General features: G+C 35.8%; 2 protein-coding genes across 2 annotated transcripts; both read left to right on the top strand.

Moving 5' to 3' along the window:
- Positions 1-38: 38 nt before the first annotated feature.
- Positions 39-14,578, top strand: LOC131779998 (nuclear cap-binding protein subunit 1). Its single transcript, XM_059096616.2, has 28 exons — positions 39-176; positions 1,082-1,170; positions 1,256-1,356; positions 1,809-1,893; positions 2,067-2,138; positions 2,523-2,630; positions 3,038-3,085; positions 3,582-3,655; positions 3,781-3,850; positions 4,175-4,228; positions 4,343-4,402; positions 5,267-5,368; positions 5,731-5,828; positions 6,188-6,251; positions 6,655-6,765; positions 7,296-7,360; positions 7,837-7,899; positions 8,200-8,274; positions 8,480-8,580; positions 9,033-9,167; positions 9,665-9,773; positions 10,513-10,606; positions 10,861-10,964; positions 11,700-11,760; positions 11,848-11,913; positions 12,305-12,448; positions 12,713-12,826; positions 13,563-14,578. The coding sequence occupies exons 1-28, from the start codon at positions 137-139 to the stop codon at positions 13,674-13,676; spliced, it is 2,421 nt and encodes an 806-aa protein (XP_058952599.2). The 5' UTR covers positions 39-136; the 3' UTR covers positions 13,677-14,578.
- A 1,076-nt stretch (positions 14,579-15,654) lies between these two features.
- LOC131779993 (death-associated protein kinase 2) lies at positions 15,655-26,165 on the top strand. The gene is made up of 11 exons (XM_059096611.2): positions 15,655-15,969; positions 16,103-16,324; positions 17,722-17,860; positions 19,872-19,995; positions 20,092-20,140; positions 21,210-21,236; positions 21,626-21,781; positions 21,992-22,037; positions 23,103-23,189; positions 23,531-23,614; positions 25,120-26,165. The coding sequence occupies exons 1-11, from the start codon at positions 15,896-15,898 to the stop codon at positions 25,312-25,314; spliced, it is 1,203 nt and encodes a 400-aa protein (XP_058952594.2). The 5' UTR covers positions 15,655-15,895; the 3' UTR covers positions 25,315-26,165.
- The last annotated feature ends 1,029 nt before the right edge of the window (positions 26,166-27,194 follow it).

Below are 27,194 nucleotides of genomic sequence, written 5' to 3'. Positions count from 1 at the left end.
TACACTATAGTAACAATATACGACGTAGCTATCCGTGCGGAAACGGTAACACAAGGAGCAACGCTCAAAAGCATTCACCGAGAGTTTGTCTTCTCTCGTCTTCTCTAGCTTACTAGAAAAGCTTGGAGCTCAAACCATGTCAAGAGAGAAAAGAAGATATTATAGTGAAGAAGAAGGTTTGCTCTTATTTCCTTTCTCGTGTGATGTATTTATTAGAGTTCCCCTTTGTTGAGGTGCTCGTGCGATGGTGACTCTAAGTTGTCACGTTTAATTCATCTGCTGTACTACAGATAAAGATTATATCTTCTTTACATGCGACAGCCTCGAAGTGTTTTACTTTTCCGATTCCTGATTCAAAGACGACGTGAAAATGGTGGGGAACAAAACTGTTGATCTAAAGAAGAAGCCGAGGACGAGTGGCTCATCGTTGTTTTTCTCACTAAGGATTTCTACTGTCAGCTGTGTGTCTTGCTTTTGTGCTTGGAAAGGCTGGCGAGATAGAAAATATTTTGTTTTTTTAAACAATAGGATGCAGAGCCACTTGCTGATGTTATTTTTCTTCTATTGTGGTGTTTTTTTTCGTTGGTTTGTTTTTGTCACCGAATCATCATATGTTAGTTCCCATGTTCCCATTCTTTGAAGTGTGCGGACAAGGTGGGCCTCATTGGACCATTTTATATCTGGGTGCCACGATAACTTTCAAAATCAGCGATTTAACACTGATGGACCCTGCTTTAGATGTACAGCCAATTAAATCATTCTTTTCAGGGATGACCAATCAGTTTCCTTTGACCAACTAATTTAAATGTAACAGTTGACTGACAATTTCATAAACTCTAAAGATAATTAATAAGTTTTATTACGACTCCAACCTTTCATATTGCCAAGTCCATGCTTCAGGACCATTTATCTTGAGATACACCATGTACAGTAAATTTAGATGTTTTTCATTTTTAGTACCTTCATGTTCTCAAGGGAGTGTTATGACATCTGTCCTTATTGCTTTGAAGAATGAGTTTGTGACTTAAATGGTTTGTTATTGATACTTTATGTAATGCTTTTTGTTCCTGTAAATTCTCAGATGGGAGAGCACGCAAAAGAAGAAGAACAACTGAAACTGTGGATATTGAAGATCGGTTAGAATCCCTCATTACACGTGTTGGAGAAAAGGTACAAGCTCTCAGTGCAATACATGTATATTAAACTTTCACTGTCTATTAGAAATACCTTTCTTTGAATTTATCTCTTGATACAGAGTACTTCATCGCTTGAAAGCAATCTGGAAGGTCTTGCCAATGTGCTAGAAGCTGATCTGCCAAATTATAAAGAACGTATCCTGAAGATTATTTGCACTTGGTAAGAAACCATAGCATATTTTTTTTTTTTGATTGGCTACACAAGAGTTTATTATTCCACTACTATGCCATAACAATGTAATACCGTGTCATATCTTGTGCATTCTGATATGGCATCTTGGTTGATTTCCCTTTTGGGGGCTGTTAGCTAACTGTTACATGTAAATTTATTGGTCAAAGGAAACTGATTGGTGATCCCTGCAAAGAAAGACTTAATTGGCTGTTCGTCTAAAGCACTGGAAAGCAGAGCAATAAAACAGTTGCGCTGATTGATCCATGACTTTTGAAGCAACAAAATTTAAAGAGCGTCACATTTTTTGTTAGTCATGAAAAGCACTTCTATGGTTTTACTTGTGTTGTACATTGTAAATTTATCAAAACTTCAGTGTGTTTCTCACTTTTCTTTGTTCAGTTTTACAAGCTTGAAATTCGCATGTGAATTTATGCTTTCAGTGCTACAAATCTACCAGAGAAAATCACTATCTACAGCACACTTGTTGGACTTTTAAATGCAAAGAGTTACAGCTGTGGAGAGGAGGTACTCTGTCAACTCAAGTTTTTTGTTTCAGTTCATCAAGTTTACACAAAAAATTGCCAACTGAGGTTTTGATTTTGATTATACATAGATCAGAAAAGAAATGTCCTTAGTGAGCTGTTTTTCCAGTTTAACCCACTTTCTGCTGGATACTAATGGCTCAATCTATTGTTTAGTTCCTAGACATGATTTTGGAAAACCTCAAGGAAGTGCTGATTGCTGCTCAATTTGATAGAGCTAGATTAATGGTAATCAATTAGCTTTTGATATATTTATTTCTAGGGTATTTATTAATTTCATTTTAACTGATCTTTTGTGGGTTGCCACTGATGTGGAGTAACTTGGAGTGTTAATGCTAGTTTGTTGCAAGTAACCCTTGACCCCTCTTGGTTCCTGATAATTCAGTACTATAACCCATATCCTTAGGTTTTGGGAAAGATTGGGTTACAGAAGCACAGAACACAGGCAACCCAGCAAGTACTTACGTCTAAACCTTTCAGTCTGGTCTGATTTAAGGATCCTAATCACCATAAGTAGGATCTGAATCTCTTGACACACTATTATTTCTCTTGCATGTAATCAAAGTGTTTTTAATCAAATTGTACAGTTTTGACATTTATTGTTTTTACTAGGTGCGGTTTCTTGCTGATCTCGTTAACTGCAGAGTTCTCATGCATAGTGGACTGCTGGAGTTTTTTGATAAGTTCCTGGCTGCTACTATGGAGGACAATGCTCCACAGGTGAAAACATCCTTGTTTTTGTACATGTTATACCTTAAAAAAGCATTCCATGTAAAGAATTTTGTTTACCATTTATAAGAAAATTCTTCACTTTTTTTTGCTTAAAGGTTTTCTTATTCTTTGCTGTATAATGTGCTTTCATTACTTTCATAAGATGATTCCTAGTCATTTGATTTGAACCGTTCACTCTGCAAGTTGTCATCCCTTTAAATCTGCGATCACATCTAATTTCATGATGCATTTTGTAATATTTATGGTAACATAAATATTATTTATGATATTAATGATAATCCTGAAAGTAATGGTAATGATTGTTTTATTGTGAATGATCAGTAAATCTTACACATTGTCCTGACAGAATTATCTTTTCAATGGGAAAATACTATTGCCTGTTTAATATGTTTTAGGCCCGGTCTGACTGGTTTGTGTACACAGTACTATCTTCATTGCCATGGGTAAGTTCAACCGCAAAAGTCGATTTAAATGGGAAAGTGTTGACATAATTTCATCTTATCTGAGATAGTGATCTTTTGACCCCTAAGAGTGACTGACAGTCTCCCTACCAATATATCACCCCTGAATCAAACATCAGGGTTATAAGAATATGAAAATGATCACCAACTAAAAAAGCTCTTGATTGCTAAACAAATTCTCCTTGTCAGGTCAACCCCTTGTCCACATTACTTAGCTTTTACTTGGTCCTATAAGTAAATGTTGTCAGTAGATGTACAGTATGACAACATCTAGTAATTTGAACAAAACGCTTAATTTTAACAGCCTAAGCAATACAAAAAACCAGGATTAATGTAAGTCTAAATTCTAATTTCTCCATATCTGTAAAACTTAAAAATCAACCAAGAAATGGTTTCAACCCCCATCCCTTCACATGGATTGATTTTAGCAGTTTCTTTTGTGATTAATAAAATTATTGAGGTCTCTCTCTTATTCTAGGCTGCCAAAGAACTCTCTGAGAAGAAGAGTCTGGAATTTGAACGGTTGTTGTCAACAATTGAAAGCTACATAAGGTACAATTTTAAATAGAGGTCAACTGAGCTGCTTGTGAAAAGACCTGCTGACTTATCTACTTGTACATGCAAATCTGTCAGATGTTATATAAATGTTCTTGATGTTTATTTTTTAAATTGACCAGTCAAAGACAGAAGACCCACATTCCTGCCTTGCGAGTGTGGTCATCTGATGAACCTCACCCTCAAGAAGAGGTAAGATGTCATAACTGTTACACTGCACAAGGAAGAAATTTTTATCTTGCTCTGTCATACTGATTAAATTTAAAAAGTTAAGCTTAGTCACATCTAAAATTTTTAAACTGGTTACATATGGCACTATTATTTTCCATTTACATTATTATACAGTTATATGGCATAGGAGCTGATAACCAAGATTTTTAGTGAACCAATCAGAATGCTGAAAATGTGATATGGGAGGTTGAGCATTTGATTAATTATTGTTATATTGCATTCAAGGTCCTGCAATTGATATTAGTTTCATGTTTAAAGCCCCTGAAAATTTTATTGTCTTAACAGTATCTTGATTGCCTATGGGCACAGATTAAGAAGCTCAAATCAGACAACTGGCAGGTTTGTGGCAAAAATAGTCTACTTGTTTTGAAAGCAACCTAAAAATGAATGGACAAAACAAAAACTGAAATGCTTCTTGGCATTACATCAATATGCTCTTTTTCTTTTCTGCAGGAAAAGCATATCAGGAGACCTTATCTAGCTTTTGATGATGTGTTGGGAGATGCCTTACAGGTAAAAAGTCTGAAGAACATTCAATCTTATTTAGCAAGCAGCATGTTTATTGCATGCTTGATAGGGTCAAGATTGAAGAGGTGTAGGGAAAACATCCCAATGGACTTCTGCAATATTCCTTTTCCAACTTATTCCCTCTTGTTATAATGCACCAATGGTCATGAAGGACCTTCATGTTGACACCCCTTCAATTTATTTCTCTTAAATTACAGTCAACTCTGTCGTAGGCGGACACCCTCAAGAATTGGAAAAGTGTCTGTTGATAGACTTACATTGTAGTCTACTAGAAATGGTTTAAAGGAGAGTGTAAACAAAAGAAAACTAAAATTTTCACTCCCAAGTCTGTCTGTGTCCTCTTACAAAAGAGTGTCTGCTTATGGGAATGTCAAAATACAAAGTTTGACCGGAGGCAAAACAGGGAATTCAAAAAAGTGTCTGTAAGTAGAGCTGTCCACTTACAAGAGTGTTTGTTGGTGGAGAGTTGACTGTAGTTTTTGGTCTGTTTATCAGGGAAGGATGATGTACAGTGTATTCTTTATGTGGAATCAATACATAAACCACCATTTTACTATGGGATGATGTGCAAGAAAGGCTTTATTTGTTTTGGTCAAACCCTATCAGTATTTTAATTAATTTCTGTTTAAAATGTGACACAGGCTGTTTTGTTAGTCAGTTTTATAAACAGCTATTGCAGAAAATTGGTCATTCACATATAAAAATAGCTGACAGGGTTTTATACTAAGTTAAATTTTGATAAAATTTTATGATTCTACTACCCTAGTTTAATGGATGATATTGATTTTGTGATTGCTTTACTTATGAAAATGAATAATCGCAAAAAATTGAATCGCATTTTTTCCACAGCACACCCTTCCTTCATTCGCACTTCCAGCAGAGAAGGATGGCACTGTTTACCCACTTCCATATGTAGTTTATAGAATGTTTGATTACACTGATGTACCAGAGGTAAGTTTATTAATGCAAAGCTGACTTTTGCAAAGAGTTGTATCTTATTCTTCCTTGCACATTTTACCTTTAGAGAGGGTGATAGTACAGAGACATTACTGGGGGAACAACACACCGTACAAAGTTAATTTTTCAATGATTTGCTATAAATGCTACTATTGAATATTTGATTGGGGATTCTTCTGAAATTGAGGACCAGACTATTGATATCAGTGATTTTTTAATCTCATTAAGGATGCAATGCTTGAATAGTTTGCTTGAAATTGTGTGAACTGTTTTTTTAGAAGTAGAAGTATTTAACAATTCTTTTATTGTGTTTTCAGAAAATCACAAAAATTAATCGGTCACTTTGCTTTTCCTAGGGTCCATCTATGCCAGGAGCTCATGCAATTGAAAGATATCTGATAGAGGAGGGTATTCGAAGAACAATTCATGCTCATTTCAAGGACAGAAAGGAATGGTGAGAGATGTGTTGTTAGCTCCATTGTAGCACCTGATGTCCTCTCATCTCATAATAAAGTGTAGTTGTGTTCTTTGCTGCAGTTAATAATAAATGTTATTGTTGATGAGATTTTAAATGCAAAGCTCAGGTTTTCATGGTCTGTTTGCAATTTGCTATCATGATGGATGAGATATTGAGTTTTATGAGCATGGGGTAGTGATCCTAGGGACTATTTAAATATGTCCCTAAAGCCTGAGGTCTAACACACTCTCTCATGATATTAATAACTATAAGCAATTTTTTTGAAAATTTGCATTAATTTAGATTTACTATTACAAGAAACATTTTTGACATATTAATGCATTTTCCCCTTTTAGTGCGAATCAGCTGCTAAATTTACCTGGAAAGTCTAAAGTGCCTATTAATTATTGTGTCATTGAGGTAAATCATGGTCAAACTGTGACATATGAGGTTCTAGTTAATAAAGTTATTTTAATCTTTTATTTGGCTTTTTGTTAACTGCTATTGTTGGTGGAGAGGATAAGCTGTGAATATCCACTACAACTCTCTGAGAAGTGAATCAGCACAATATTTGAATTTGATTAAATAGTCTACTCAGAAATAAATGTGGGGAAACAAGTCTTCCTTTAACTGCTTCTTTTGAACCTAAGACACTATCATGATTTACATGCACATACCTACGTATGTGAAAACCTTAACCAAGAAAATGATCCAAACAGATGAAAAAAAGAAACTGAATACACTTATTGTTGGATGACATTAAATTTTTATTTCTGTTATTTTCTTATTACCTAAAGGTATTGTAATTGTATTTCTCTTTCAGGTGATCTTTTCAGAAATGTTCAGACTTCCAATGTCATATCATACTCAAGTATTCTATGGTTCCTTGATTATGGAACTGTGCAAACTAAGATCAGACACAATTCCAGGCATTGTATCCTTCCTTTACTTAAAACTTAAATATACGTAGTCAACAAGAAAGATTTTTTGACTGTTAATGGACAAATTAATGTAAACCCAGCACTTTTTTATTTTCAGTTCTTCTGTAGTCCTTTACCAATAAGGATCTCAGGTTGGGATGAGCCAAACACAATGATTTTGAGTTGTTTTGACAAAGGCAGAAGTTGAAAAACTGATAAAAGTCAAAACAAGGTGAAAGTTAAAACACTCCTTAAAGGTGAAAATTTAAAAACATTTCAGCTTAATTTTCAAACTGAACAAACTTTGACAAATTTTGAACTCCTTTCTGTGAGAAACTATGTGCATGCTGCAAAGTTGTAACAGCAGCTAGGAAGTTTTTTTTGCTGTATATAAAACAGTACAGAACATGACTATTAGCTGCTTTTGTAAGATAACGTGAAAATATAAGTTTAGTACCACAATGTGATTTGCAGCAAACTAAGCTGTACATAAATGCATGTCAGCTGATTCAAATTAAAGTTCTTCCTTAATGGACATCTTCAGGTTGCCCAGGCAACAGAATTATTGTATGAAAGGATAGATACAATGAACACAACTTGTGTAGAAAGGTGAGTTCTGAATTAAACAACCTCTGTTTAAAAGGGATAAGCCTTACTTTTGTTGCAGCATTCTCTTGTTGTATCCTTTGAGGGACAAGCCTGTACTACACAAACTTCTCACAAAAATTTCATCCCTGAACTGAATGGCTATCCTAACCAACATCTACTTTGCAATGCATTAGCTGCCCATTCAATTTTTTGCTGTGCACAAGTGCTCCTGAACATTTTTTTCTTTAGACACTTTAGCATTATTTTAAATATTTTATTTTATTTATCATATGTTTTATATATCTTACAACTTTTTAATCCAATTAGTTAGGGAAACGTTACAGAGTTAACTAGTATTTTTTTCCTTTTTAAGATGTTGTTTTGATAAATTGATTCTCTTATCTTTAATAAATATTATGCCGTTATAGAATTTGTCTCAGGTTTGATTGTCCAACTAGGATATATTCGTTATGAAGATTGATGAAATGTCTTCATAGGTTTGTTTGTTGGCTTTCGCATCATCTCAGCAACTTCCAGTTTAAATGGAGTTGGGATGAATGGTAAGTCTGTTAATTTTGTTGAAGCATCATTTTATCCCAAAAATGTACAAGCAATGATTATTTAAATACTTTAAAATCGCTTTTCGTAAGAGGCATAGAGAAGACGGTTTGCAAATCTTTCACCGTGCTGTAGAAGAAGATCTTTCAACCTCCCGGAGGGAAAGAAGAGGGACCCTGGGAATGGGGTTACTGGTCGCGATTGCGACCTGAAGATAGTACCATCTTCGTTTTGACCTTGGCCAAAGAAATGAACGACAAGGAACCGTCCTGTCAATTTTGTTCTTTTTTTTTATTTTGAAGGGTATCTGCAACTGACGCTGGACTGGAAACACCAAGATGTGTGTTCTTGAATGAACTTTTTGAAAGAATTCGAAGGTTAGTTATTGTGGATGGCAAAATGGTAATTTTACGTGCCTTTGCAGCAGTGCGCATTTTATATGTCGAATTCATAGAATATGACAAGAAATTGCGCTTCAGATGAGAGAAGTTCGCACTTAAAACTAATATTACAATTCTCTGAAAATTCTTGAATTCTGACCGTTTACCGTCTTTGCTTAATGAATGATTTTAATTTCTTTAGACTATCGTACCATCAGTTCCTGGTTGAGAACATCCCTGAGGGATTACATGGCGTTCTCCCCGCTGTACCTACACCCAACTACCGATACTCAGACGAGGAAGGTATGAACAATACGGTACTTCATTTTAATGATTACGAAGATACTTCCGATTAGCAAGCTCACACTTTTTACCTTGTTATTGAATTTTCTGCGGCATTGTTGCCATGTTTTGGCCGGAGAAAACTGAGAGTGCAATACGCATAAAACAGTCAATTTTTTTTTAAATGCTCCGTTCCTGCCTTGCTTATTCTCTCTTATTTCCTTCCTGCGAGAAGGCAAATTAGGAAACTCCTGCGTAAAGGTGTTTAATAGACAGGATTTATTCCCCTTTCTATTTTCAATTCATAACTTACAACATAAATCAGTGATAATGCAGTACTCTATACACAACAATGTTGATTCAAAGTACCTACCACGTTAGTTTACTTACGCTACGTGTTATCAGTCCACAATTCTAGTCCAATACTTACGAACTACAAAGCATCTTATAAGTTACTTCTAATTTTCTGCCAGGCAAGTTGGCTGGACAAGACAAAGCGAAAGAGCTTATCGACGCAATCAGAGCCAAGAAAGATGTCGATCATCTTCAGACTATTTTAAACAACATACCAGCAAATGCAACTGGTCAAGAAGATGACAATGCTGATGGTAATAGTTTTGTGTTTTTTCGTAATCAGGCAATCTTTTGTAGTTAAAATTTGATGCAGCACGAAATTCTAAAACTTATTTAACACTGCAAGAGGAGGTAGAAGCCTAGTGGAAACAGTTTCAATTTTCTGCGCAAATCCACATTGTTAATCATGCCTTCTCCACTATTTTTTGTTTTTCCCTCCTACGATGTAACACTGAAGCAGAGGAATGTTTTTGCGTCTCGACTAACAACCGGAAGAACGCAACAATTTTTGCTAGTGCGCTTTGACATAACAAAAGATAACTAGAAACCCCTTGTTTTAAAATTTTGCACGCAAAGCAACAGAATATAGATTTGTGGCAAGTGCGAGGATGCAGAACACTTTACTTCCGTTATCCATTTACGTCACAAAAACGTCTGGGTTGCGCGATCAATCTTAATCTAGACCAAACCTCCTCATTGTTTGTGTAACGTGATGATTCATAGCCTGTAAGTGTTTCTCTTATCTTTTCAGCGCCAGTAATCGACCATACTTTTCCAGTATTACGTCTGGAGGTCTTGCTTCAAGTTGTGTTCAAACTCGGTTCCAAGTCTTTAAGTCATTCATTCAGTGCTCTTACGAGGTAACAAATGGAAATATTCGCTAGAACTATACTCGGGCTTGCTATCGAAGAACGGAGGCCAACTCGAAATCGTCCCGATGAAATTCTCCCCTTATAATTATTGAAGTAAACAATATGATCTTAGTTGATATTCAAGTAAATGATTGATCGTCGCCGGTTAGCTGCAATCAATAAAATTGAGGGAAAGAAGCCAGAGAAAATTCAGGCTTCGACGAAATTCGAACCCGTGCCTCCTATTCAAGTCTTCTCAGCCCAACATCAGTATGCGTATTCTCCATACTGCTCTCTGTTTACTTCCTAAGGGCTGACTTGGAGAATTTGTGTAACCATCAAGAGCTTCTTTAGTTAGTGACCTTTAATGTTTGAGAAATAAGACGCTAGTCACTCTCAAAGGTCAAAGAGTTAAATAATCACATTTGTATACCATCCGTTTTGGGGATTTTCGACGGGCCTCGAGAGTGGCTTCATAGTGGGAATCCGACTGTAATAGTGGTGTAGTGTGAGAGTTACTTGAAAATAGAGAATTTGACGAGGGAGAAAAACAGTGCTTTGTTTTTGCAAAGATGAACACCTGTGATAAACTGCTACGTGTAGTATAGTATACGTGTAGTATGTTTAGCTGAGTTGACAATCGAGGAATAGGGAATTTAGCATCCTTTGGATTTTAATTCTCAAACTCTCAGTAGGATGTACTTAGTAGTTTTTTCTTGGAGAGGTTATTTTGAACTTTGATTTTTAGGTTTCATAAGCTGTTAAAAAATGTTATCGTGAACGAAGAAGCTCAGATCCATTGTTTGAAGATTTTGCACGAGTTTTGGTCATCAAATCATCAGGTTTGTAATCACCACATTTAAAATATTTAAATCTTTACTTATTTCTGTCTGGGCTTTTCATGATAAGTTTTCCTGGTAAAACATGCACAGTTACTTGAAAACTGTTGATCTTGGTAAACTTTTACGGTTTATGTTCACACGCTATTATTGCGCAAATAGTTTGCAGTTCAGGCTACAGAACGCCAAGTATTTCTTTCGTGGCCAAAATTTAGTGGTAGCATATCAGTGTATGATAGCTGTGGTTCTTTCTTTAGATCGTTGTGGTGCTGGTTGATAAATTGGTTCGCATGCAGATCACTGACTGTTCAGCGGTTGTCAACTGGCTTTTTTCCAAAGACATGAAGGAGAACTTTACAAGGTATTTTATGATGGAAATTTTACTTTTATGGATCGCGAAAAATTGTACTTACAAATAACCATGTTTTTATATCAATCATTAGGATGTTGAAATTATATACTGCATGTAGAAGGAAATTACAGTTTTATCAAGACTTAAGTTAATAAAAGTATGTTTCAAGATGTTACATCTACCCACGTGGTTTTGAAACTCAAGTAGGTAACATTTTGTGGTTGAAGAGTTGAACGTAAGTAATTTTCAACGTCACAAAAAGCGATTTCTTTCGTAGCTCAGTTCGGTTGTTGAACCCTTCCACTCTTAGGAGTGACCGAAAAGTATTTTCTCTTAACAAAATCGATACCTTCCAAGGGGACAGGTGATGAGAATTCAGAAAAAAAATACCAACAAGGGGGTTTATATTAGTTGCCGCCAATTTCTCAGGTCTAAAATGAAAAGAAATCTGTGGCAGACAGTTAGGAGAATTACTCTTGAGATATTGGAAGAGGAAAAGGGCAAATGAATATTGCGAACTCTGTTGTGACATAAAGTATCAATAATCTAGATTTCCCTCCTTTTCTTACACTCTTACTAGTGATATCCGGTTGCTGTTTATCATTTGAGCAGTTTTAATCCTCAAGAAAGATTGTGCACTTAGTCGTTTGTCTTTTGTAGCTCCCCTGTCTCTTCTCTTCGTTCTTTCTTTCTTGTTCGATCCCTTTCTGTTAAATAATTTGATTCTTTTATCTCCTTTCTAAGATTATACGTGTGGGAAATAATGACGAGTACCTTAAAGAAAATGAGCAAGCATACTTGTAAGGTAGGAAGGGTTGCACGTTGTGCTTCAAAGGTTCTTAAAATTCGAGTGAATTTTAAAATTTTAAAGTCGTGTGTGTTGTGTCTGTAGGTTTCAGGAGAAGTACAGGAAGCCAAGGAAAAGGTGGCGAAATTGGAAGAAAAAGCCAAGAAACAGGTCAATGGTGTGATTGATGAAATGTCATGTAACGCATAGTTCTAATGTGGTTTTCCCTTGAATCGCGTAACTTATTTTTCTTGTTCGGGATGAAAACCTGTACTGAAAAAAAGTTAAAACTCGAACAGATCGTGACATTTGCATAATAGATAGCCCTTACATTAGGACTACGCTGTGCGGCTATTTCGTCAGTGCAACCACCATGTGTAAAGAGACTTGGAGGTCCGGTCATTTTCAATCCTGTACTTTTTCTCTCTCTATTACAGATGACCGCTGGAAAGTTTTTTTGCACGTGATCACGCACAATTACCAACGATCTGCGGCGATGATATAAAACTAGTTGCACGTGTAGGTGTTTCTCTCTTTTAAATATGATTTCTTTTTGAGTCAGGCAGGAGAAGCGAATGGAAATTCAAACCTTGAACCTGGTGTAGCGGAAGATTTAAGTAAAAAACAAAAGCAGCTGGAAGAACTTACAGAAAAACTGGAAAATGCCCAAAGAACGCAAAAGCAACTCTTCCTTATTGTTTTCCAGGTTAGAAATAGCATGAGTTTTGAACGTGATAAGTAGAGAAATTTAATGGTATTATGTTGTATAAAAATTAAATTTTAGGTAGTCAAGATCGTTTAAAATGAAAGTTGAGTTGGTTGGCTAGATTGACCTATAAATCTTTTTCTGTCAATATTATCATTTTGATTATTAAGATTGTACAGTTCGTAATAAGAGTGTTTGCAGTTGTTGTGAAATAATGACAAATTTCTGATCTGTGTGTTCTCTGTCTTTATAACCATATTCCAGCGTTTTATAATGATCTTAACGGAACACATTGTTCGCTCTGAGCAACAGCAGTTGGATGTAAACACTCAGTGGTTCAAGTACACAACAGAAAGACTCCGAGAAATATTAATCACGGTAATTTCTCATATTGTTATTTGATAGCTAAGGATTGGCGTATTCCTTTAAGAAGCTATAGAAGAAAAACTTCTAATGATGTACAGAAAAATAAATTGACCAGCCCTTAAGAAGCTTGCACTTGCTTTAAACTGCTGTATTGCTTGGTAGACTATGTTATTATCCCGCAGCAATAGATTGTGTTTTTTTAATCATCATCTCCATCATTTTTGTTATTATTATTATTTTATTATTAATTAAAGTATTGCCACTGTTCTTATTACTTGCATTATCTTTTTGAATTTCATGATAATCGACATTGTCATTATCATCGTCATTAGCATAACAGTTATTGTCACCGTTATTACATAAGTATGATTATCATTATTATCATTAATATTATTCTGAATTTTTTTAAATGAGCTACGTTCGTAATTTGGAGTCTTTTTCGCGCACGCGCAATACCACCTTCGTTCCTCGAGAGAAAACAAAAATTCTCTCAGTAAGATAGAAAAACATGACAACAATAATTCAGGTAGAAGCAAGGACGGCCAAGATTGTAGAAGATTGTAAGGGACGAATCTAGGCTAACTTTCTAAGAAGCACAACCAGCCTTAGCTCATGTGAGCTGTTTCATTTAGAGAAGAAGCATTTCTTATGATCCTCAGAAGGAGTGGAAAAGATTGCAGTTAGGATTGAGGGGTGTGTGTTTACACCAGAAAACGTTAATTGTCTTTATTTCATCTGTTCATTTCAGAATCATAATCAAGTGTTCCAGTACCTGAGCTCCCTCGAAACCTTGCTCTTCACATCTGATCTTGATCCGCGCATTTTGAACTTGTTCAATCATTTTAAAGCCTTGAGGTCGTAGATGGATGGTATTCCTAACCTTTAAGTTTAAGTTAGAGTAGTATATACACCACACATATGGCGGAAAATCGTAAAAGTTATTTTACGAAGGTTTCCTCTCACTCGAGCAAGGAACAATATGTTTTTTCTCATGCGCTAATTTTCCAGAGTTTTCTTTGTTCCGCTTCACTCGTAAAGCGATGAAGGGTCTATGGTTTGCTCTACGTCTGATTTTAAGTGTTTTATTTCTTGTCATCATATATTTTATTGCATAATTATTTTTTTCGGCATAAATTATCGCTCAGTTGCACATGCAACGCAACCATTCTCAGTTGGGTAAGCAACGGTTGGGTCGTTTTTAAGCCAATCCCTGGCTTTGTTCCTCTCTCCACACGAAAACAAAAGGCCTATTGTTTAACAATCGGTCGCTTCTGGTCGTCATAGTAAGCTATGAGTTTTTATGACTTTGTAATTGGCAATTTTAAATATCCAATAATTGGAAAAGTGCTGAATTCTTAGTCAGAATCTCAAAGATTTGTTGTCGTTATGAATTTTTAATTTAGTGTCAAAAGTAATTCGGTATTACTTTGATTTTGCTTTACCTCGCACTCTGATTGGCCTAGAATACTCGCGCCATCCTTTCAACCAATCAAACGCAAAATGACTTAATCACCTGCGCTTTCACGTCCTTGAGGCAGTTTGCCTGAGTTTGCTTTGAGTTCTTATTGGCCTATTATGATGTTAAATTTTTTATCTGATTGGCTGTGTTGATTACTCTACTTTTGGTTTTTTGACATTCAATTAAAAACTTCCCTAACCTTTGATAAAAATTGAGCATGTGTTTTTATCAAACAGCATGTAAGCTGGGCACCCTCGTTTTAACAAAACCATTACGTTATCTTTTAATAAACAATAACCAACTTGCTAACGGTGTCGTTCCTTATAATTGACTCCATCGTGTCGTGCAGTTTTACGTGGTTTTGTAAGAAACCTTTTCGGTGTTCGGTGTAAAAAGACCAAGAGTAGTCGCTTTTACCCCGCCTAGTCCGTTGCATGAGTCAAAAGGAATCAGCGGCGTTTAGATGTCTTCCCCCTCCTCCCATGCCATTCAAGGTTATCAACAACCCTCACATCCGGAAAGAAAAAGTCTGAAGAAAGAACAGAATGTTGTACCTTGTTGTGCCAAGTTTGGGGAGAAATCTTTCTCTTTTTCCTTTAGAAGTAAAGCGTGACATCCATCTCGCTTTATCCGTTTCATATTACATACGTCTGTACCAAACTGCATTTAATCATATTATGATGTTGATTCTAATATTCGAGCACATGCCAAAAAGCGAATAGGTTAGAAGGTTAAAGTGAAAATTGGGGAAAGGAAATTTGCGACTTTTTAGTTACTTGTATTTATTTCTTTCTTTTCAACACAAGAACGTTATATTAAGTAGTGATGCTGGTTGAAGCTGTGCAGGTCCTAAATAGTAGCATCCTTGAGAAGTCGTTGATCGCTAACAGTATCCCATTTATCCAAAAAGCCTTGACAAGTGTAATCATGAAGATATGCTCGGAAGTGACAACAACAAATCTTAAGTTTTCCACTGATTTCATCAAACTGCGTCAGACAAAGCTGCCAACCTTGACGATAAGAAAGTTTTGGTTCAGTTGAAGATGGCTACTATGCGTTTGAAAGATTGCTAGAATTTAGCGCGGAATAAATTCAATTATACGTGATACATGGAAACGAGAAGAATTTTTTTGTAGACTGGGTCCTAGGTTACGCTTAAACACTTTAACACGATCACGCACGTTTGAATTTTACGGTAATTTACGCTGTGATCTTATATTAAGTTTCCTTTTTTCGTTCTTTCATTTTATAAAATCTTATTTCGTAGTTTTATTTGCGTGATTTACATGACTGACTTTTCTTCCTTTGTATCGGTTGAAGAGATCATTATCAAATTCTCTTTCATTCGATTAATTTTTTTCCCTAACTGCTTTCGTTACATGGAGACCAAAGCCGGAAAAGTCCTACAAGGCAAAAATGAGGATTACTTTTGGATTGGATTTGAAATGTTCTTCAATAACTTAGTCCTGGGCCCGCAGCCCATAGTCCGCTGTCCACAGTCCATATTCCCTGTTCACCCTTTCTGTGGCAAAGCAAAAGCTCTAAAATGAGTGGACGAAGAGTGGGAGTTTACAATTGAATTAGCGCGCGGCCGGCCCACAACTGTGTTTTCCATTAGCTGAATGATGACGGACTCATTAGTTTTCAGAAAGGACAAAGTTGAAGATTTTTACGATATCGGTGATGAAATTGGGCGGTGAGTAATTTAACTAAATTGATGAAGTCTTAGCTGCTAATTTCCTTAAGCTTCTTATATTTGAACATTTATAGTTTGTAAATAAAATACTTGAAATTTTATGATGTAGATGTGTGAATTTTGTTCTCTTTAGAGGACAGTTTGCCGTCGTTAAGAAATGCGTGGAAAAGAGCACAAATACAGAATTTGCGGCCAAATTTGTGAAGAAAAAACGGAGCTTAAGTTCGAGGCGAGGGGCTACGGCAGAGCAAATCGCTTACGAGGCAGAGCTTCTTAGAAAGGTTCAACATGATGGGGTTATTTATCTTCACGACGCTTTCGAACGCGCTGCGGAATTCACTCTTGTCCTGGAACTGTGAGTCATCTACTTTTAACATTTTTTGCTATTCTTATCGTTCAAGCGAAATATTTATTTGTTTTTTTCATTGTGTGATTTATTTGTGAACAATCATAAGAAAGATATTCTCGAATGTTCCAGTGGGACTATACGTGAAAGAAAACCACTTACCGGTACATGGACATGCTATTGGTTCTTTAAGCTTATTTGTTGAATCATCTCAATAAAAAGTAATTTATAATTAATGATCTATGTTTCACCGGGTTATGGGTACTTTATGGACTAAGTTAAAGATACAAAAGGATTTTAAATTGATCCTTTTCCAAAAGTCAAAATTAGCATATGTCTCCTTAGGCAATCTCAAACCTTAATGCGAATTTATTAGACTTGTCACTGCAAATCAAGAGGTATTGGCAGATTTAATCAATAACATTCTTTCCAGCGTCCCTAGAGAGCTTTGAAAGAATTTCCTGACGTTCAAAGGTTAAGGGTTTCGGGTTCTTAAATTTTTGTGGCTCAAGTTTCCCGACCAGTTTCCTAAAGTGTTGTCTCTCTCATAGCATTTTATTAAGTAATACTTCAAAGCATGGGAATCCGAAACTCAAAAACTGTGAAAATTATTTTTTTCCTTTGATAATCACTGTGTCTCGGCCCTTTAACAATTAAAAGTAACTTCAATTATAAAACAATATATTTTTTTTGTGGGCATAAATATGTTTTGGGTCAGACTCAGCATCATTTTACCCCCTGCCTAAGGGTTAAGTGACTCTGAAAAAGGCTTAATACTATTTTGACAAAAAAAAAACAACAACAACATTCTGAACAATCACTCAAGTGTGAGAGTGTGCCAAAATACATTTTAAGCCGTCAAAATGTCTATTTTAGCATGGAAAAATATACCACAATGCACAAATAAGTGATGGAAATGAGATAATTATTGTCCAAGGAGTCTCTCTGTATGAACATTTCACCATTGTTGTTTTGTCAGTACAAGATTTATACTCCATTGAGTAGACTGCTTGTCCAAATATACAATTTTTCTCGGGATGAAACGCAAGGAGACTTAAAAAAAAAGGTTCACAATTGTGTTTTTTTACAAAATAAATTGTAGTGTTTGTTGCAAAGGAGAACGCAGGAGCCATTGTTGAATATTATCAATGGGATGTTTAATATTCACCATTACAAACATGTAGATAGAGCTTACATTTTTAAGGGAGCTTCCCAAAATGTGGTTCTGATCAAGTCTGTATATGTCTGTGGATACAGTTCATTGGCAGGGTCAGCAGACCTTGAATGAGGAGTGCACCATAATAGTTTATCAGCCTTGCTCCTTAAAGTGTATATTTTATATAACATTTTATATGATTACAGCGGATGAATTGACAACCATTATTATTTATGCTAAAATTAATCAGATTGAGTGGAGGAGAGTTATTTGAGTTCTTGATTGAACAAGACTACTTGACAGAAAATGAAGCAATGAGCTTTATACAGCAAGTTGTGGAAGCAGTTGATTACATTCACAACCGTCACATTGTACATTTAGATATTAAGGTGAGTTGAATTTTGCTTTTTTTCTCAAGCCTTATGCCCCCCCCCTCTCCCCCTGGTGGGAGACTCACTGGTTGTGCAAGGATATATTTTTTTCAGGGATATGTATGCATACCATTTGAATTTTAAAAAGCATAAACGTAAGTCCTTTTGCAACAAATTTAAATTTTGTGGGAATATTTATTTGAAAATCATTCCTCTTTTGCTTGCCCAAGCAACTTGGTCAACTGTGTGTTGCTAATTTATTGATGTAGAAAAGCTCTAATAAGGATGAATCAATTAATAGGAGATTCACAACTGCCACTGATGTTGGTCATTTACCATGCATGAAATCTAGATGGTTAAATCGTTGCACAGAGTGTACTTTGCTTGGAATAGAAGAGCAATCTTGAATTGGTTAAAACTGGTAAAGAAAGCTGTCTGGCTGCACAACATGAATTGCTCCACACCTTTGAGCAAAAAGATTTTAAGTGCAAAAAAACTGCAGGTTAAAGGTTTTGCAGCTCCTCAAGCTTAGTTTATGGTCACAATATAATGAACTAATTACAGCTTCCTGTTAAGTGAGTTTGAATTTTTAGTTGGAGACCTTGGTTACTCTTATTATGTGTCAGTCATCATCATGGGTCATCTTCATCATCATCATCTTTGACAGATCATTTACCTCTGTCAATACAAAATTGAAGCTGTTTTTAAATGAAAGAAACAAACATTTCTCAGATGAAAAGTCATTTAACTTTATTGCCTTGGTTGAGCTTAGTTTTTTTCGCAACAATCTCCTATGCGAACTAGCTCACTCCAACTCTGGTTGAACATAGACAAAGAAGCATAACATTCTAGATTTTATTTATCCGTCAGAGTCAAGATTATTTTCTATGGTATTTTTCATGCTGGAGGTTTTACTGACATCACATTGTACACATGCACAACACACTGTAAGGAAACTTGGGAACTAGTGCAGTCTGTTGCAAGTCCACAATACAATTATCAGAGCTTTCAGACTTTTTTAATTTACTCCGTAACTTCTGAAGATGTGTTGGGGCTTTGATACAGTGGCAAATTTTGAATGAAATTGCATTTTGATCAAAAGAAAAGATTGCAGGGTGCAAAGAACCAATTGAATCATAAAAATTACTATTTTGAGCAAGATATTGTCTAATGAGTGTGGATGGTAGATCATGGTCACATCATGGTTTGTATTTCATGAGTCATAGCTTGTTTTTGAAGTTGGAGCCCTTAATATTCCATTTTGTATTTCATGGCAAAAAATTAATTATTATGCAGAAAGTATTTTTTGTTGGATTGGGAAGGAGGATAGGAGTGCAGTAAATCTTACACAGTGACTGCAATGTATTTTACCTAGCAGTCCTATTACAATGACCTTTACATAATGTGAAAACTTTTCACTCAGTACAACTTCAAACAAAATGCATGATCCACAATGCACAGCCTACAACTAACAAACCACATCCCATCTTTCTTTTTCACAAGTCAATTATTTCCCTTTCAATTCCAAAAATCTGAGTATTAATTCTCCTTACTGTCTACAATTTCTATGATGTCAGTTGAGAGAACATGGCATTAGATCAACTAATGATCCCCTATTTTATTTTGTTCTTTATTCTCATCGCTTAGCTGCTTGATATTGTATGGATGTTGTAAGGCAAAATTTAATCTTGGTCACGCGTTGGAATTACAGGCTTAATAATCTTTTGAATTTGACAAAGCTTAAAGTTCATCATCTTCTCCTTTGATTTACCAATGAAATGACCAATTTTGGAGCCATGCTTTGCATTATGAAGGGTTCAAGAAGTAATTGTCATATCTGATCTACACAAACAACTCAGCTTCTCTTGGGCATTCTTTTATTAAATAGCCACTCCACATTGTTTACTGAGTTTATATTGTGTCCTTTTTATTTTTAGATTGTTTATATCCAATACAATGTGATCTTTTGAGTCAAATTGAATTACAGGGTATTTCACAGTGAAACTCTGGAATTGAATTGTTTTTTCAGCCAGAGAACATTGTGTTAAACAACAAAAAAGAGAAAAAAGTGAAGCTGATTGATTTTGGACTGGCAAAGATTATTCCACCTGGAGATGTGGTGAAGGCTATCATAGGCACACCAGAGTTTGTAGGTAATTATACAGCTAGCATGGGTCAAGTTTGCTGTTGAGTTCATGACAGAGTTTTATTGAATGTATCATAACTATTCTATGGTAATGTTTCCACAGCTCCTGAAGTCATCAGCTATGAACCAGTAGGAACACCAACAGATATGTGGTGAGGCTATGGTATTACGTCATTATATCACTCAGTTAGTACATGAGCTATGATTGGTCAGTTTAGCAGGCTGTAATTTACTGTATTTAAGCTCACTGAATTCAAAAGTCTGATTGAATTGAATAAAAATCACCCTCTATTTGAACCCAGAGATTATAATGCATATCTGCTAACCTTGTTTTCTTGGTTCATACTGTAAGGTACAGAACCTTGCTTTTTTTTCTGTTTGGATTTAAAACCTGCATGTTTTGTGCCACTCAGTTAGGAAGAGGTGTACATGCACTTTTTGTAGTAATAGGAAATGCAAGGAAATGCACCCATGTAAATGTCTTTCAAAGGTCACCATGAGTTCCTAGTGATATTGTATCAATAGAAATGATCTCCAAACATCATTGAACTAATGGAGATTAAGGAAGTGATTTATTTATCTGAGACTGTTAGAGATTAAAGTGCATTTAATCCTACCTGACTAGTCACTGCATAAGCATAGCCACTAACGCTATTTTCATATAGTAGTTCAAATTAAACTTTAAATTATTTTTCTTTTTATGTGAATGTATAAATATATAATAATTTATTATACAATTATTGATACACCCGTTTTGAAAATCTGAAAATATGCATTAATTATATGTACCTCTTCTTGTATCATCAAAAATGTGTTGCATGATGCATTTATATTTCACATCAAAGAAACAATACTTTTTTTGATATTGTGCATGTTAAAGTGAAACAAAGACTTTGGAAATTTGTCACCAGCTATTGTACTTTTCTTTTGTCCCTATAATTCATTCTTTCCATACCCTTTAATGGAAAAGCAAAGTTAATTTAAACTGTAAAGTTTTTGAAAATGGGTAAATATGTATATATTTATATGTATATGTGCTCCTCTGGTGGTTACTCAGTTTCAATATTAGTCCTGTAGGTCCAGTTCTACTGGATTTACAACTATGTCTGTTTCCTTTTTCAGTCATCAGGGTATTTTTCTATCAATAACAAGTAAATTCTCTAATGTAAGTTACTGACTGCAGATGATGGCTTGTTGACTTCCTCTTTTATTTTTTCCTAGGGCAATAGGAGTATTGACCTATATACTGTGAGTACTTAAATTTATTTTCTACTCTGTTTTGAGGTTCAGATTTCCCAAGGAGATGGTTATGACATCACTGGAAACAATATATTGCTATCTAGAATAGTGGCAGGCAAAATTCCTTTCCATCTAAGATGTTGTTAAGGCACACCATTTCAAAGCTAACACCACTGTGGTTTGGTCACCTTAAGAGCCATGCCATTTTCTAATTGTCGTCAAATACTTCAGTTCGTCAACTACTTACTCTTTAGGTTTTAATGCCTTAACTGAAAAAGTTGTGTTGATTGCACTTTCTTTTTAAATTCTTTTTTATATTGGTGACTCAATTATGCTGTGCTACTGGCTGCTCTTCTTCATAACCACCTCTTACAATGTCTTTATCTTTTCTCCTCCAGGCTCTCTAGTGGGGCATCCCCATTCCTTGGAGAGGACCCTAATGAAACATTCGTTAACATACAGAATGTTGAATATAGATTTGATGAAAAATATTTTGCTGATATTAGCCCTCAGGCAAAAGATTTTATTAGTTCCCTTCTAATTAAAAATTCAAGGTGAGTGTGATGTATGAGTCATTGCTTAGGGTTAGTCTCTCTTGAGAGTCAAATTGTTAAATCGGAACTTTTATTTAGCCCACGAAAGTTTTACGTTTGGTAATAATGTAGCATTTTGAGGTAGCCTTGGTTTATTTAGGGTTAAAATACCTTCGATTTCCAGATTATATTTTGGTTTTAAAATAACAATATTTTAATTTATTTTTTCAGTGATAGATTATCTGCAAGAGATTGTTTGACACATCCCTGGCTGAAGGTAATTTGCTGAAGCACTAATCAATCTGCAGTAATTATCGAATGGGAACTGTTCGTATTTCCTCGCCATAGCATTTTCCAGAACACCTTACGAACTTTTTGATGTCACCTATGTGGCACTTATGTATTCCTCGGAAATGAAGAAGCAATAGCCATCATTTGGCGTAAATGTAAGCTCGGATATTTGTCTGCGGAAATTGTCTTTTTCCTGAAGCGTAAAGTTTTCCAATAGAAATCTCGAAGAAAACTGTGGGTTTTGAGGATCAGATGATGAAGAAGGATAAATATTCTGTATCAGCCTATTTTAGCCAGGTGGAGCCTATTTTGTTTTATTGTCTTTCAAATATCTTAAAGCGCGCGGGAAAAAATGGGTACAAACAGCTTACCGCAAAACAACTTGTACAAAATGCGATGTTGATTGTCGACCAGTGATCTGTCGTGGCCAAACCAGTTTACTCCATCTCTTGTTCCAATGAAAAAACCCTCTACCATCTTAAGTGAAATCGTTGACGACGACGGTTATCGAAATGAATTTGAGGTCTAAAAATCAACGAATATCACCTGGGATTATCATTGGGTTTACCATATTCCCAACGTTTGGTTTATTTCGTCATGTGATGTGTCCTCACCAATCGCTACCAGTTGGTAGAAGTTGAGTTAAGGTAACCACACCACGAGAAAGACCTTTGGGACCTTGTTTGAAAGAACTACGAGGTATAACTATCAACCTGAACTTTACAACCCTTCAACAACAGCAGGTACATTAGGCTGGCGTTCATATCTGGAGACAAGGGCGAAGAAACACATACATATTTTATTTACCCATGAAGATCTCCAGCCTGTATTATTTATTTCATTCAATTTTTAAGTCTAGGAATATTATATCACAGTTTGAATTGCAACCCTTTCTCTCTTGCGAAAACCTTCATGGCCGTATAGCATATCTTTTATCAGTCAGCAGGATTGTTAATGTGTCGTCCAGGATTATGAAAGTCACCTTTGAAAACCAACGTCTCTTCCTCTAGTGCGTTATTACGACACTAATTGACTTTTTTTACGATCTTAGACGGACCTTGAAGTGGCTACGAAGAGAAAGAGTACCTTGATCAAAACGGACACTTTTAAGGCATTTCTGGCCAGGACACAATGGAAGGTAAAAGTGAAAACATGATGTCAGAATACTGAATCTTTTGATCTTTTACAGTATAGGTGGCAGTTCTTCAGTTTTCCTTGAAGTTCTCCAGTATTGAGAAATTGAGGAGGCACATCGCGTGGGTGTTTTTATGCTAATAACTAACGACTCTTAGAATTCAATTGTTGTAAGCCTGTGTTTGGTCAGGGAAGAGCTATGAAATCATTTAGTGGATTTACTTTGGTTGAAATTCGTTTTCTTTACTCAAAACTGAACGTCAGCAGCTCTGACTAAATTTTTTTAGGAGCTTTCCCCGTTTACAAGATTTTCATCATATGCAAAAAAATTTTCTCTTCCAACAGAAATCCTTGAAGAAAGTAATAGCTATAAACAGACTAGCGGTTCTTGGAAAGAGGAGTGATGCATGTAAAGACTTGTTCCCTGAGGTTTGTATGCAGTGTAATTCTATTTCTGTAGGTTAATTTAGTTTGCTGGACCTTTCTCCGTCGTATGTCAGCATTACAGGTGGCAATGCAATCAGAGGGATACAATCTTAAAAGTTAATGTTGAACAGTGCTCAGAGGTTAAAAACGTGAATTTTGGGGTTCCGCAAGGCTCCATCTTGGGTCCGGTGCTATTCAATATTTATGTTGCTGATCTTCAGGAGAACGTAAATGTCAAATGCTTCCAGTATGCGGACGACACAACAATCTACGATCATGCTCAAATATCTGACCTAAATAACTGTAGAAACACTATCTCCCAATCAATTAATAAATTAAGAGCCTGGTCTAAGCAGAGTACCCTCGCCTTTAACAACGACAAAACCAAGGTTATGATCCTATCCTCCCCGCAAATGTCCAGAGTACATCACCTTGACGAGTATGATCCTAACATCGTAGTCAGTGCTTATAAACTATAACGTATTAAATCTTGCAAACTGCTTGGAGTTCACATCAATGAGCATCTTAAGTGGGACGATCACATCAAGCACATGGTATCTGGATGCTACGCCACTCTATCGATACTAAGAAAATTGAAATACCTTGCCAAATATGAGCTTAGAAAGCAACTGGTAGAAACATTGATTTTGTCAAAACTAGATTACGCCGATCTGGTTTTTTACCTTTTAGCACAATTCTTACTTCGCCGTTTGCAACGAGTTCAATTTGCTGCCGCAAGTTTTGTACTCGGTCACTATGTCAAGAACTTTCGGGATGTACTTAAAATCGGATGGCTTCCAATCAATGAGAGAAGATATTTGAACCTCCTGAAATCATGCTTTAAAGCTTTGCATAACACTGAGACTTGGCCAGATTATCTTAAAATAATAAAACAGGAATGCCGCATGGAACTGCGCCCAAGCAATTCAATTAGATTAGTGGTCTCGACTGAAAACAGCACTTTCCAAGATAACGCGTCGAAGCTATTTAACAATTTACCAGAATCTATTAGAAACTGTAAAGATTATGGAACCTTTTTAAGACTTTCAAGGAATTTTTTATGTAGTAGAGTACAGAGTGATTAGTTAGTTTTACTGTAATTTCTATTCTGTTAATCCTACTTCTACTTTTAATTGCATATTGCGTAATTTGTGAAATAACTTAATTTAATTTTTTTACTTTAATTGTAATTGATGTATTTTAACAGGGAAGAGCCACCTGGTGGATCTGTTAATAAAACATTATTATTATTATTATTATTATTATTATTATTATTATTATTATTATTATTATTATTATTATTATTAAAAGGGGCAGGCATGGAGTTGAACTCGGGAGAACCGAGAACAAATACAGAGCGTAGCAGGATGGAGGGCGTGAACCCAGGACAACCAGATTACAAGACCATCGCCCCAACCACTCGGTCACACTGCATGCCTCCTCAAATATGATATCCCTCACTTCAAAAAACCAGGATACCCAATCATGGATTGTGTTCTATCCTACAGGGTGATAGCTGCTCAGACGCATCAGACAGTGAGACAGAAGGGCCCGATTACAGTCCAGAGAAGAGAACCGCGCTAACGAATTCAAAATTGCTTGAGGATAAAACCAACGCGGTTCTTCAGCTGAATGACGGCGAACTGTTGAAAAGTTCAAATATCGATAGCACACCGAAAAACTCCTCGGATGGTTGCTCTTAAAAGTAATATTCTTATGCTATCAACTAAACAAGGCAGATACAAAGTATGTAGGACTGAAATGTAGCTCACTCAGAGAAAAGAAACAAACAGTAGTGTAACTAGATTATTCCTTAGAGATAGGTAGCAGGGGTTTCAATAAAAGCTGGTTATGGCCTGCTAGCCCCTAGATTTCAATTTTTATTGTCCCGGGGAGCTTGAGTTAGAAACTGAAGATGAAGGAAATGACGAAACGCTCCGTGACCATTGAAAAAATTGAAAAATATGATCAATATAAAAAGAAATATGACCATCATGATGAAATATAACATCATTATTTGAACATTAAAATCAAAACCAGCCAAACGCAGACGTCGTTCCTAACCTATAGAAAGCGAAAGTAGATAATGTTATTGTAAACCTCTCGAGGCCAATTTTTTTTTTCGGGTAAACTTTGCCAGGATTTTCAGTATAACAAGCGACGGGTTAGAAATGGTTACTAACCATTAATGGTTATTGATGGCTATCTACTTTTGTTGCTTATTATGGGTAGTAAACATTTATATATACGTAAGATTTCTTGTCATAAATATTTTATTCATGGCATGCATAAGGTGAGCTAATGGGTGAAATAGACTTACTGAAGAAGTTAGCCCAACGCAGGTTTTCTCATGAAATGAAAACAACACATTTACTATTGTTGTTTATTTGTTACTTTCAATGGGTTACCATCCCTAAGCTGGGAACTTCCCAAAATATAAGAAGTAGTTTCTGTAACCTGCTGAGCGTGCGTGAGTTTGGCAAGCGAGTGCTCAGTGTTTTCTTGGTGAAAATTGTAGCTGCCTCCTTTGACGTTTACGGCAGCGGAAGGCTGGGAAGAGAAATAAATTTGTACCAAGGGGACGAGGAACTGTCAAAAGGAAGGAGAGGGGAGGGGGTGCGGCAATAGAATCTTTACCGTCCACTCTTACTCAAAATCAAGCCCTCGTTTCATTAAATATATTTTGTTTCTCTCGGAAATTGTAAAGGTTATGATTAATTGGTACTGGCTCTTCTTGTCTTCCTACGTTCCAAAATATATAAGTTCGGATTAAGATTCAAATTGGAATATGAAGGGCATCGTTTGGTTAATGGGAAAATCCAACTCGAAACAAACATATGATGCATTCGGATCTATCTATTATATTGATATGTTGTTTCTGTCGTTTTTCTCTTGGTGTTTTACTTTGGTTGCCTTTCTATATTTTCGATGCCACGTGTCAGTAATCATACTCGTGGTTGACAAATCAGACCCCCGCGATTATTACTATCGTGTACTTCAACGGTCCATAAAATGATCTTTTTAAGACTAGTTGGTTACAATTTCCCCCCCCCCCTTCGGTAAAAAATTGAATGAAATTATCCCACCCAAGAACAATTTGTTATTGAACAATTCTTTGTGTGATCAACGAATTTCCTATATAGGAGTGATGCCTTTTACGGCTAACGGTAAAAATTTTGCAATTTTACAGTTAACGATTAACTTTTTTTCGATTAAATGAAAAATTTAGGGTTAACTTTTTTTACGACGAACGGTTTCAATATGTTAAACTTGTACGCTCAACAGCTAAACGGCGAACTGTTAACCCCATTGAGGCCCTTCTATTAGTTTTTGATACCGCTATTTGGTTTTTCGCTTGGAAGCATCATTGTATGATGTGACAATTTTCTTCTTAGGCATTTGCTCAAGATAGCGTACTCTTTTCCGTTAAAGTTCTCCACATTTAAAATTAAAATATATTTATACCGTTGGTTCAATTTCCCACCCCACCCAGGCAAAGTTCAATTCCCCCTTCGGGTGCATGGACGACAGGCAAATTCCCGTGGGTTGCTCGGGGGAATGTTGCAACTTCGAATGGATCAAA

This window comes from Pocillopora verrucosa, chromosome 4, assembly GCF_036669915.1.
Source record: "Pocillopora verrucosa isolate sample1 chromosome 4, ASM3666991v2, whole genome shotgun sequence".
In the NCBI taxonomy this organism is placed as follows: Eukaryota; Metazoa; Cnidaria; class Anthozoa; order Scleractinia; family Pocilloporidae; genus Pocillopora; species Pocillopora verrucosa.
Note: the sequence above shows the minus strand (reverse complement) of the source record. Positions and strands in the feature narration are given on the sequence as shown.